This window comes from Oreochromis aureus, linkage group 10, assembly GCF_013358895.1.
Source record: "Oreochromis aureus strain Israel breed Guangdong linkage group 10, ZZ_aureus, whole genome shotgun sequence".
In the NCBI taxonomy this organism is placed as follows: Eukaryota; Metazoa; Chordata; class Actinopteri; order Cichliformes; family Cichlidae; genus Oreochromis; species Oreochromis aureus.
The window spans coordinates 1,959,015-1,971,725 of NC_052951.1; the positions used below are offsets into that span (position 1 = coordinate 1,959,015).

The following is a 12,711-nucleotide window of genomic DNA, read 5'->3' on the forward strand; positions in this document are numbered from 1 at the left end:
CCGTCTCAAGTTTGTCCACCTTCATTCGTTCCTTCTTCATCCAGGCTCTGGCAGCAGAGACAGACTGTGTTTGGCCTGCTGATCCTGCTGATCCTCCTCTCCATTGCCTATCGTATTGAAGGAGCACACACAAAGGTGACTAAAACTCTGCACATATTGTATTTCTTGGTGTAATGTAGTTGGTCCTGTGGCAGTCACTTTTTTGATGATTATATTTTCTTACCTTTTCCCCACCACAGCACTGAATGCAATATGTATATTTGCTGCAGGGTTGTCCTGCCCATGCAGTCACATCAGCTGTAGCGAGTGCTTGAAATCTGTGGTTTCATCAGTAGTTATTGTCTGACAGCTGATATTTGCATAAACGTGCTTAGTTGTATCTGCCAGTTTCTTATAAATATACTTCTAAATGTCCAAATGCAGCATGCCGTGCTATACAGTCCCCCAGAGACGGTTCACATTTTTGCTGTTTTTGAACCCCACTGGAATACGCAGGAAAGAAAATCAGCATTATTTACAGTGTTTGGAGTTGTGTAATCACTTCTCAGTAACTACACGTAACAATCTCCCTTGGCTGGCACTGCGCTTCCCAGAATCCTGCCAGTAAAGTGAGAGAGCGTGTGTGCTGTTGTTGTGTTCCTGGGTTTCCTGGGAAATGGAGTCACTGGTCAGAGCCCCCACCCCACCTTCTCCCCTCTTCCCGTAATCTACACACTCCATGCTTCCTCCTGAAAACAACCTGCCTGGGCTTCCAGGAGGAGGTGTAAACAGCAGTGATAGATGGAGTGATAGTGGGGGATGAACAGGAGGAAAAGGAACAGAGAGGGAGAGATCTTGGCTTTCTTGTGTTTGCTTGTTGTGTAAGAGCTGGCTGCCACCAGAAAAGAATAATGCTGCTCTGTGCTGAACACTCCTACCCTACAGCTCTGTCCTTTAAACTCAACAACCTCAAGGTTTCTCCCTCACTCTCCTTCCTCTCCCTCTTTCTTTCTCCCAGCCTTTAGAGGAGCCTCTGTTTCACACACTTTTGCTCTCACCTCCTCTCACTCTGTCCCTTCCTTGCTCACACTGTGCACACCCCCCTCCCTCCCCTTCCCCTTTTCTTGTTTTCTTCACACTCTGTGCATGTGTCTCTGCCATGTGGTTGACCGTCCCTCTCTCTGGCCTCTGCAGTATGTGTGCTACATGGAGAAGAAGACGCTGTGGTGTGCCTACTGGGTTGGTCTGGGCATCCTCTCCTCTGTGGGTCTTGGCACTGGCTTGCACACTTTCCTCCTTTATCTGGTAAGACGGCATTTTGTATGAGTGTTCACTCTTTCACGCTGCAGTTATTCACTTGTCTATGCATGCCTGTGACAGGGCTCAGAGCCGATGGATGATGGTGGTGCTGTGACGCAGGTCTTAAAAAAGCTGGGTTTGATGCTGCTTTTAATAAGAGCACTGATAAAGAGATTTTGGAGGCTCCATGTGCACTTGCACGCTTGCACACGCATGCGTGAGTGTGCTAATGTGGGTTTGCGTGCGTCTGCGTTTCACAGTGAATAGGCGCTTTGGTAGCCACGCTGTTTTGACAGGCAGTCCAGGAACAATCGCACTCAGTGACCCTCTGACTGAGTGCACATGAGGATAAAAACACTCTCCCTCCCCCGATCTGAGCTCTTTCTCTTTCCTTTCTCCCCACTTTCCTGCTCCCTACTGTGAGGCTCACTCTCACTTTCTGTCACTCCCTCTTCTTACTTTCTTTTTTGTGCCTCTCCTCTCCGCACACTCCCCGTTTTCTCTTCATCTCTCTTTTTAATCTAGTGCCAGGCATGTTGGCTTTTGCGTCTCTAGCGCTGACGAGAGCAGGGTCCCCAAACATCTGCTTGTTTGACTACTCTCAGTCCATCTGTCATCAGGGAGTCCACCGTCACACTCTTGTGCCCTGACCCAGTGGAGCTGAACTGGAAACTTTGAAGTGCGTGTCCTCCATGCTGCTGTTTTTAAAAGCCAACTCTGGTGCTCTGAAATGTAATTTGAGAGGCGTTCCTTTGGTTTTTTTTAGTCCGATAGTGGTCCGGCTCACTTTCTTTGCCAGTAAGATGTCACCATCTAGTGAGCATGGCCGTTACTGCAGGCGGTGGTGTCACTGGGTTCATGACAGAACTTGATGATCCTTGCTGGAGCGGCTCTTGTGCATTTTTATAGAGATTTGACTCATACTGTTGCTCGAGAGCTGATACTGGGACTTTTAATCAAAGAACTTCATGACTTAAAAAAAAAAAAATGTACAGAATTTCTAATAAAAATAGTTTGAACAGAATTACTTTTAAGCATTTAGTGTTTCACCGTAGGAAGGAAGTGCTCCTTACTGACAAAAAACATCGTGGTCAGGCAAGAATAATCAAACCCACACAAACAGAGATTTGCCAAAAGATGACTTATTTGACGACTCATTTGTGTCATTGCCTCGTATCCAAATTTTAATAGGTGTTGGCCAATCCAAAAAGTACAAAAGTGGCCTTGGAGAATTATAATTATACATCTTCTTTTCTGTAGAAGCGCTGCTAAATGAGCCGTGTAGATTACTCTGTGATTTTCTAGATTTCTGGGTCCTGAAAAAATATTTTTGACAAGTGGTAAGTGAGCAGTGGAGAAAGCTAGCAGGCTTCTTGTTCTGTTTTTAGGAACTGGGTCTGGGTCAGTGATTGTAAGTGGGTCAAGTGCAAAGCACTCACTAAGATGTCTCCACAAACTTTTAAGTCCAGCACATGCTGATTGACCCTTCTGGGCCTAGTTTCCATTGTGTTCATAAGCTGGAATGACAAGTTAAAAAGGCAAAACTGAAGTTCATCTTCAGGAGCTCTCGATGTTCATCACTACCAAGTCAACATTTGGGAAACACACCACCGCTTGTAACAGAGGTGCTTCCTGCGACTGTGCTGAGCTGATAGATCAACGATTTTATGAAAGGGTATTGATGGATATTAAACATTATTTAAAGAAAACGCTGACAAATATGTATTCAGCTTGTAAAAAGTGTGACATTTACTCGGGTGGTTCTCTGACACTTACATTTATACTGTTGTTTAAAAAGATGAAATCAAGGATGATGCCACTTAAGGAATTTTAGACATTTTTAGATATTTTCTGTCCTTTATAGTGTAAAATGATTCAGTAATTAAATCGTTGTTAGATGCAGATGATAAAACTAATTGTATGCCAGAGCTCAGATTACTTTACTTCAAATTTGAATCTAAACATTGAAATTCAGATTTTTTACAAACAATACTTTCCTGCTGTTTCAAAACAGCGTTGGGGGATCGGACGAGTAAAACTGACCATCAGGATTTGTTGTTAGGAAATACGGTACGAGTTTGTTTTTATTCAGTGTCAGTAGATGGTGCAAGTGGCCTTAACATGTCTATAAGGCAGCAAAAATCACACGAATTCACAATAGAGTTGTAATTTTTTATCCAGTTTTGTGGTTTAAAAAAAAAACCACATTGTAAAACATTGTAGCTTCCTCACATATTCACACGAATGATCCTGCTGAAAAGTGTAATGTTAATGTTAAAAATGGTCTCTGTAAAGAATAAACTGGACACTGATCTATTTATTTACTTAACAAATGTTTAACAGTGTCGTGTATATATGAGCAGCCAACAGTTAAAAATCACATGATTGCACATAATGAACCAAAAACTGTAAAAAGTGCATTATTTAGTATCTTTATGTAAATCTGTAGAAAAATGTGACTCCTTCAAAGTTTAAATACCCCCGAGGTCCCTTTCAGCACTGCTTTCACGTGACCTCACACATGACACTGAGCTTTCTGTAACTTTTCTTTTTTATAATTATTTCTCCTGCAGTAACTGTTACATTTTTTTCCCCTCAGCCACAGTGTTCACGCTGATGTAGGAAGTCTAAGAGGTGAGCTTACGTTGATATACCGGTCCTAAACTGCTAATAGATTAGCTGGAAGTAAATGACTCCACATCATATATTATTAGGCTACTTCCTTAGAAATTGGCGGGAAGCAGTCAACATTGTGAAAACAGCACGGAGGCTCCAGCAGGGGGGGGTACTGAGCCTGTATAGGCAAACCAACCCAGTCAATGAAACCAGAACAGAAGTGGCAGCTCCTCTGTTTTCTGACATGGCGAATTGCTACCCCGTGTCTCCGCTCTGTGTTTGCGTCCTGCTGAGACTGTGGGAGATCTTTGTGCGTCGTTCAGCACTGGTTAATGGAGAAAGATAAAAAGCTGCAACTCAGCCGTAGAAAAGGGGGAAAGGCACACTTGGCACATCATCAAGTGTACTTTATCCAGCTGCTCTGAGAAAGGAGGTCGTGGGTGGGTGCTCACAATACAGACTATGAAAGCGGCCGCAAAGGCATTACAAAAAGTGCACGTGTGTGTACACTTTAAGTCCTGCACCTGTGCACACGTCCACCGAAACGACTGTGGCGATCGCTGTGATGAGCAGGACCAGCTTTAAGTTATGAGTGACGAGTCATGTCACTGCTGTGTGAGTCCTAACTGAGACGGGGTTAGCACAGAAAGCGGGGGAACGTCGTAAATATTTTAGAAGAGAGCTCATCTGAGTCATCCACCATTAAATTACTTTCAGTAATGACTGTTGCCATTAAGTCATTATGGGCAGCATGAAAATTGTTGCGCTCGATGTTAAGTCAACAGAAACAATGAATTAAAGTCATTATAATCGAAGCTGCGCACATTTCTGTTTACATAATAACAGCTCGGGTCGTCTTTTTTTGCAGCTTCTTTACTTAGAGTGGACTTGTGACTGAGAGGTGCAAACACGTGCATACATTTCAGCAGTTAGGAGGATAAATGAGTCAACAACAAACAAAACGTGTTTGTATACGACTTATCATTTGTGTTTCGAACAATGTGAATAAATAAAACCAGCGGATCGTCTAAATAAATGAACATTCTGTAGTTTTTTATATTGAGATTCTTTTAGGATTGCTAAATTATAGGTTGCACAGGAGGTTTGTGCAGAATATACAGAGTTTCCCCAGCAACCCTCCTAAAATTAACTTTTGTCTGTGGGCAATTACCAGGAGCACAGCTTTAATTAGTGCCAACTATCACTAAGCTCTGAGCAGGTCTGTGAGTGTGGCTTCCACACACTGTCCCTGAATTGTCGTCGCTGTCGCTGTCGCACAGTTTTCTGGATCAGCTGCTGTTGTATAGTTAAGTGCTCTCCGCTAATTCGGGCTAATAAAGCCATGTCAGTGTACTGAGCTAATAACTGGGTCGTGTGTTCCTGAGATGCCCCAGCGCTCACTCTCCTGCCCACTGTGGGCCTGGTACAGTGATGCGTCCTGCTATAATGCCAGAAGCAAACAATAGGAAACCTTCACCGTCACCTAGACAGAAACCTGGGTGCTTTGTTTGAGTTGTGATTCATGCTGCTCGGCAGTCTGACCTGGTCTAATTTTCCACTACTTGTTTCTTTTTTTTCCGTGTGTGTGTGTGTGTGTGTGTGTGTGTGTGTGTGTGTGTGTGTGTGTGTGTGTGTTTTGCTGTGTCACTTCACCAGCGAAGCTGTTTGAGAACTGATTAGCTGAGGGAGCTCCTGGGAAAGCCGTAAAGGTGACCTTCTAATTCGTGGGGTTTAATTTGCCCTGAAAGAAGTTACTTGGCTTTACCCACGCATGTTCATACATGACCAGCAGTCATTTCTCTGTTCGCCAAAGAGACGACTGATACCTTGCATACACATGAACCAGAACATGGGTGACACATCAGGATCGAGTTCAATTTCTTGAAAAGGTACTGTTGACTCACCGCTGCTCTGAAGTAATGGATCTCTCCCTTTAATTGCAATGCCTCTTAAATTCAGTTTAAAGCCATTCATTTTTAACTACATCTTGACAGTGTGTCAGAACCTTTATCACATGGTTCTGATGCTCTCGCTGATGAAGAGGCAGAATTACTACGTAACACTGCAGCTGTTACAGAAACGACTGAAACAGGAATATAACTGCAAACAAGACTTTTACTTCCTGTGGAAAAAAAAATGGGAGAAAAAATTGTGAAAAGTACGCAGCACAATTACTTTCATTCATGATTTTTAAGTAATTCATTTCCTTCATTAGTTTGGAGACATAAATATGCCCAAACATCTTGTGACTTACTCATCTTCACCAAAGTTTTTCAAAAATGAATACCAGAGAGATGTGTAAATGGGAGCTTTGTGTGTGTGTGTGTGTGTGTGTGTGTGTGTGTGTGTGTGTGTGTGTGTGTGTGTGTGTGTGTGTGTGTGTGTGGTATTTCTAATGGCTTCTCCGTCTTAACTGTCTCACCTCAGCTATCCAAAGCATGCGTCTCTCTGTGTCTTAGAGGCCCCAGGAGTCCTGGTAATACTAAGTACAACAACTATTCATTCTGAAACACACACACCCACACGCACCCACACACAGCCACACACACACACACGCACCCACACACAGCCACACACACACACACGCACCCACACACAGCCACAGGAAGCAAATCCTGGGCCAAAGTGGGCTTAGTGTGTAGCCAGTCTGGAATGGCACCAACAAACCCCAGAACAAGCCAAACCTGACCAGACCAAACCAGAGCTCTGCTGGCAGACTGTGGTTGTTGAGCTTTTTTCAAGCATAGTTTTGTTATGAAATTCTTTCATAAAGGTCACTCGGTGCTTTTCATTCGTGCACCCTCAGGTGGATCTGTTGGGCCGGCGCTCAGTCGTACTCCACGTTCTGCAGATAAGGACTCTCTGTGGGTACCAGGAGTCTGTTTTCCTGTGTTAGTGATATTTGTAGATTGTGAGAATGAAAGATACATTTTTGTTTTTTTTATTTTGGTTAGGGCTTGAGCAACTGATTATTTAAAATCTTTGTAATATATAATATAAAAAATTAATTACAATTTCTCCACTAACAATGATACTTGTGATATGAGTCAGTTAAAAATCTTTGCAAATTAAAAAACGCTCTGTCATTGGACTCTAAACTTGGTTACTTTAGGTCAAATTTAATATTTAATTTCATCAACAGATTTTTCTGTTCATCGGCTAAATTCTTAAATCTCTTGTTGTGAATCACAGTAAAAGTGAAAAGGACAAAAAAAGCTTATTAGGGTTGTTCAGTACTTGAATGTTTTCACTGTGCATTAAATCTGAGCTGACTGACTGGCTACTTCAGTGTGATTTAATTTCAAGTGCAAAAGCAAAAATGTGCCAAATTCGACTCGTTTTTCATTCTGAACATTTGTTTTGCTGCTCAGACGTTAGAAGAAAAAACTCATTCAACCGTAATCGATTTAAAACAACAAATATGGACCCTGGCAAATATATTTAATTCAGTGTATTAACTATAAATTTAATTTAAAATCATTTGAAATGATTGAAGCTGATTGTCTGTTTAAACTTTATTCCAGTGAACATTTAATGTCAGAGTGTTTCTCAACACAAAGTCCTATGGTGAAACCAAACGGATGTGTGTGTGTGTGTGTGTGTGTGTGTGTGTGTGTGTGTGTGTGTGTGTGTGTGTGTGTGTGTGTGTGTGTGTGTGTGTACTTCCCACCCACTCCTCCCTCCCTCCCCCCTCTCTGTCTCCCTGCTCCATCACTGGCCTCTCTCCCAAGCTCTCTTGCCTCCCTCAGAGATCCCGACCACGGCTTCTTCATAACGAACTAACCTCTAATGTTTGTCCTGCGCTGCCTCCAGCAGGCTCCCACTGTAAGAAGTGGTGAGCAGGTTATGCTGGCTGGACCATGTCTAATGTTCTTAAATGGCCCTTAACAACCACAGTGACCTGTTAATGACTGGACTATCGTGCGGTCGTGGGCACTGAAAAGTGCTCAGTTTATGGTCACCCATTAATGTCTTGTTTGGGCCACGAAAGCATCTGCATTTGCCACTATAGACTAACAAGGAGTCCACTCTGTGACTGGTGGCTGGAACAATGATTTGATATTTGATTTGTGAGAAGAAAAGAAGAATCTGAAATCAGGGACTGTGATATTTAATAGTGAACAATTTTAAAATTAGGACAAAAATACTAAAAACGGAGGAGAAGGAGAATAATGTGTGTTTATATATGATCTGCAAACTGACAAATGTGCTTGTGTTGTGTCGCTGCGTGCTAAAGGGAACGCACAGTGTTGTCATTCACTGTGACAAATAATGAAACTTTATTGTTCATTTATGAATGCATAATGAGTAAAATGTAGAATCCACTACATTCTCACTTGCTGCATTGCATTGAAGTCATCATGGTTAGGTTTCCAGACAGGCTTAGAGTTTGATTTTGATGTTCTTTGCCCATTTCCACAAAAAATGTACACTAAGCTGAGTAACAGTTACAGAACTCGTGTCTGTGCTCTGACTGTCGGTGTCATCATTCTCTGGCTGTCTGTTTATATTATTGTATAGTTTCTTATAACGTGCTAAGTACATGACAATAAAGACTTTGAATTCAATTAAAACAAACAAACAAAGGGCTCCTAAAAATATCCAAATCTGCCACTTAGAATGAAGTTTGTGTCTTTGTTACTGGCATAAGGGGTAAAAAAGGGTCTACTGCACATACTGACTTTAGATTTAAAAAATCCCACACCGATATATTTTGTTTCATTTGACATTTGCTCTATGTTTGGACCGTGCACTCCCACTCCCTCTATATTTATGATATGGTCACCACGCATACAGACACGCACCCCAGATCCAAAGCGAGTCCACAGTCTGTGTGGATGTACTCATACACAGGAGTGGGGATCCCAGGCACTGGTTTCTGCACGTCACCACAGGAATGCCAGCAATGTTGTCTCCAGTATGGATCCCATTGTGTCAGAGAAAGGAGTTTTGTCAGAACCGATGTGTAATATGGTGGCTGCAAACATCTTCAGCATTGGGCAGACGTCAAAACAAACATGGCCAGGAGGTAGATTTATTTATTTAGTATTATCATTTTTAACCTCCTAAGACCCGAACTCTTTCGTGGCATGCATTTTTAATTTCTCTTTGCTATTTGGGCTGATTGGGACCCGATGAAAGTAAAAACAAAGAATGAACGATTTTTTTTTTTTTACCTGACTTTTGTTTCTGAGAAACATGAGATCCACATATAAGGACATTCACTTTAGATTTTGATAGAGCATCAGCAGTATAACGTCCTCGTGAGTGGATATCAGGCCCTTGTAGAGCAAAGTTTAGTATTTTGCTCTAGACAACCCAAGATGTGATGTCCACATATGTGGACGCCAGGTCCTAGGAGGTTAATAGTGATCGGCACAGAAGAACGCTTTCTTGGGAAAAACAAAAATTCCCGTGTATGTTCTACTGTCGACATATTTGATGCTTATTTGTTCATATGTGTCATCGAGTCAGAGGCCAAATGAGACGGAGAGCAGCTCCCTGACAGTTGTGAGTTGGGCCGCAGATTAATATTGAATCACCTGGACAACATGAGAGGACTGGACTTTTGTGTAAGCTGAGAAGCGGTGACACAGCAACGGCTGAGAGCGAGAGAGAACGACTTCTCGGAGTCACGCAACGCTCGCAGTCACTCCGTTGGCAGGCTTTCTGTGTGTGTTTGGTAAACAAACGTTACCCAAGATCGAGCAGGGAGGTGTGAACAAGAGGAATTTTTTTCTTTCCTGTCCACAAAAATATTTTGCTTGATGACTTTGTCTGCACACATAAGTTGTGTTAAGTATCTGAGGGCAGAATGATCCCACTGGAGAGTCAGTGAGGCAGGACATGAGCCAGGGGAGGATCCAGTCTGACTGGGTCAGTGCTGGGAGTTTCTAGGCTTCTCTTTCTGGGTCACTAAAGATTTTCCTCATTTGTCTTCTGCTTTGATAAGCAGTGCATGAGCAGCCATTTCTTCCCTCCAAGTCCTGGGAGGATGATGTGAAGTGTTAGTGTGACTAACATTGTGTTTCAGGAGTTAGTCTGTGTCATCTAAGAGGAGGGCACTGTTCCTAGAGAAGACATGGCAGCTTCCTGTTGCCTCACACACACACCGCTCTCCTGCCCTCCCACGTTCCACTCTGTCCTGTCCTGCCTTGTCCCATGCAGCTCCGGAAGTTCCACCCCCACCCTGGGCTTGCCAGATTGCTTTTGTGCTGCATTGCGTGATGCCAAACTGCCCCTGTGCGTCACTGGGAGCACCCTTCCTACACACACACACATTGTAAATACATGCTGCTTTGTCACACCGTCCTACTCGTGGGCTTGTCTTTATTTGTATTATAGAGACGGTTGGGTAGTAACTGGTAGTGCAAAAGTTTTGCTTTATATTACACGTGCATATATTAGTGGGAATATTATTATTTAAATGTTAAATGTTCACTTAGTGACCTATGAAGTAACTGACTGCATTTTTAAAGTTACCCGTCCTCTCCTGTTTGTATAAAACTGGATCAGGTGATCTTATCATCCTCCTAATAACCACCAAGCATGTGTTTCTGTGTCATTTTCAGATAGCAAACTTTAAAAACCGGATTTCTTTTTGTCTTCAGCCAGCAGAGCATTGGCAGAACAGCACGTTAATTTCAAACAGTGATTAACAAAGTCAAATGAATCATTTTTTATTAAGAGCCTTTTGCGTTAAATTGCTTCTGTTTAAATTAAATGTCATCCTGACAGAAATGTGGTGAATGTTTGTTTTGATATTACTGAGTTTAATTCTCAGTCTCCACAGGAGCATTATGGGTGCTGGGGGGCAGGAACATGCACACCGACACCTCTCTATACTCCGGTAAGCCTCACTGAGGCAGAAATGTAAACCAGACCAAAGATACCATCGCTCCCGTCGGGCAACAGCAACAGTCACAAACTGTCTGAGGACATCCACAACTTCTCTTTCCTTCATTATTATTACTTAATTATTGTAATTGCACGTGTACGGGTACGGCTCCACTTAACTGGATGTATTGATCTGCTTGTCAGTGGGAAACGCTGGTCACGAGCTTAGAAACTGTTGTGTTAATAAAACACATCAGAGCTTCTTTCTTTTTGTTTCTTTAAATATCACAAAGCAAACCCCGTAAAAGTTACTGGAACAAAAAAACAAGTAAAGTGTTTTTTTAAATGTCGTTTATCTCGTCCAATGAGCTGTTTTTTTGTTTGTTTTTTCAAACCAATACTTTGATCTTATTTTCGTTTTTTCATTTTTGTGTTTTTTTGGTACAAAGTTAAACCTGTGCACCATCCAAAGCCCTTTCTGCTCAAACCCGTTTGATATTGTGGGCCACATACAGCCCACTTTGATCTTTAGTGGGCAGATCAGTGAAAATCCCCTTTCTTTCACTGTACAGACGTTTATTTGCACATTTAACACTGAAGATATCTTAATATTAGAAAACGATGTGCAATCACGTGCTATTTCTGTACATGATAGAGAAATGCTGCTGTAGTAAATACAGTGTAAGAAATGTGTGAAATTACATTTTCACATACAGACTGTCATACATAATTATAAAACTGAAAGTTTTTTATTAAAAATAATTCACCCAGTAAAAAAACAAACTTTTCTGCCTTTTAATGTTTCATCTATTATCTACTTCCTGTGGTATAGTATGAGTGGCCACGGGGAGCTGATGATGAAAATACAGTTAGAAGAGCAAAATGAATCGATTGGACGGGAGTCAGGCTGACCCGAGGCCTCGCGTTTCACACCCGCGGTATAGTGGGGTTTTTACACGTCACCCTGAACTGTTCCCAAAATGTGTTCATCTTTTTGCGCTGCCAAACTTGGTGGGTGAGTAAGTACAGAGATGTCGAGTGTGTGCACACCAAACGGTTTCTCTGCTTTGGTTTCCACCTTTCATCGTTTCCATGTGGGGCCCTCCACTCTGCTGCTGACACTTTTACTTTGAAAGGCCAACTCAAACGTGATCATATCTTTGCTTTTCAACATCTCCTAATGGCATATTTAATTCACACAGCAAGGAAAGAAGGAAGAGTCACTCGTCATGCTAATTTGTAGTCAAACGTTCCCCGTCTTTATAAAATACAGGAGCGATACTGGCCCACGGATAACTGCCTTCCTGTTCCTCAGTATTTGACTCAATTAGTGTCTATGCTGATAACCAAGGGGTCTTCCTCTCTGACTCATATCCTTCCAACAGGTAGACTTACTCCCACTCTTTTTTCTTTTTTTTCCTTCTCACTTTATCTTCCTTTCTTCTCCACCTCTATCTCTGTCTTTCTCTATTTCCAGGGACCACACATAGCATCAGTGACCCTGGCAGCCTACGAGTGCGGCTCTGTGGATTTCCCCGAGCCACCGTATCCAGAACAAATAGTTTGTCCCCAGCAGGAAGCACCAGCATCAGATTCTGGTGCTGAGCAGGTGGGTGTGGAAGTTGTGGGGTCAGAGACGCTCCAGGGAAAAGTCTCACTCTGGACCATCCTCTCTAAAGTCCGTCTGGAAGCGTGTATGTGGGTGAGTGTGTGTTACACGTCAGGCACCATCAGCTGTGGATATTATAGATGAGAATACTTTTAAAAACCTGCAGAGTTCGGCTCCTGTCATCGTTTCCCATCGTTCAGTTTCGGTCACAGTTTGCAGCAACCTTTCATATTTGCCACAGCTCGTAGCAGTGTTCGGTGTTTGTGATGCTTACAGGTGGATATCTCATATCTGCTAAATGTCAGTTTCTCATGAACTAAGAAAAAACCATCTTTGTAAATGTGTTCTGTGGGTGTCGTTACGCAGAATCG

At 42.5% G+C, this 12,711-nt stretch overlaps 1 protein-coding gene across 4 annotated transcripts in view; it reads left to right on the forward strand.

Annotated features, from left to right (window-relative positions):
* Positions 1-12,711, forward strand: part of LOC116326730 (vacuole membrane protein 1-like) — a 50,590-nt gene that overhangs the window by 6,133 nt on the left and 31,746 nt on the right. For 3 of the 4 annotated variants that reach the window (XM_031748130.2, XM_031748131.2, XM_039618218.1), the window contains 3 exons: positions 45-135; positions 1,174-1,284; positions 12,209-12,433. In XM_031748130.2, coding sequence (XP_031603990.1) covers positions 45-135; positions 1,174-1,284; positions 12,209-12,433 — 427 coding nt within the window. Of the gene's footprint in view, positions 1-44; positions 136-795; positions 954-1,173; positions 1,285-12,208; positions 12,434-12,711 lie in introns of those variants that run through there. The other variant, XM_039618217.1, reaches the window with a different exon arrangement.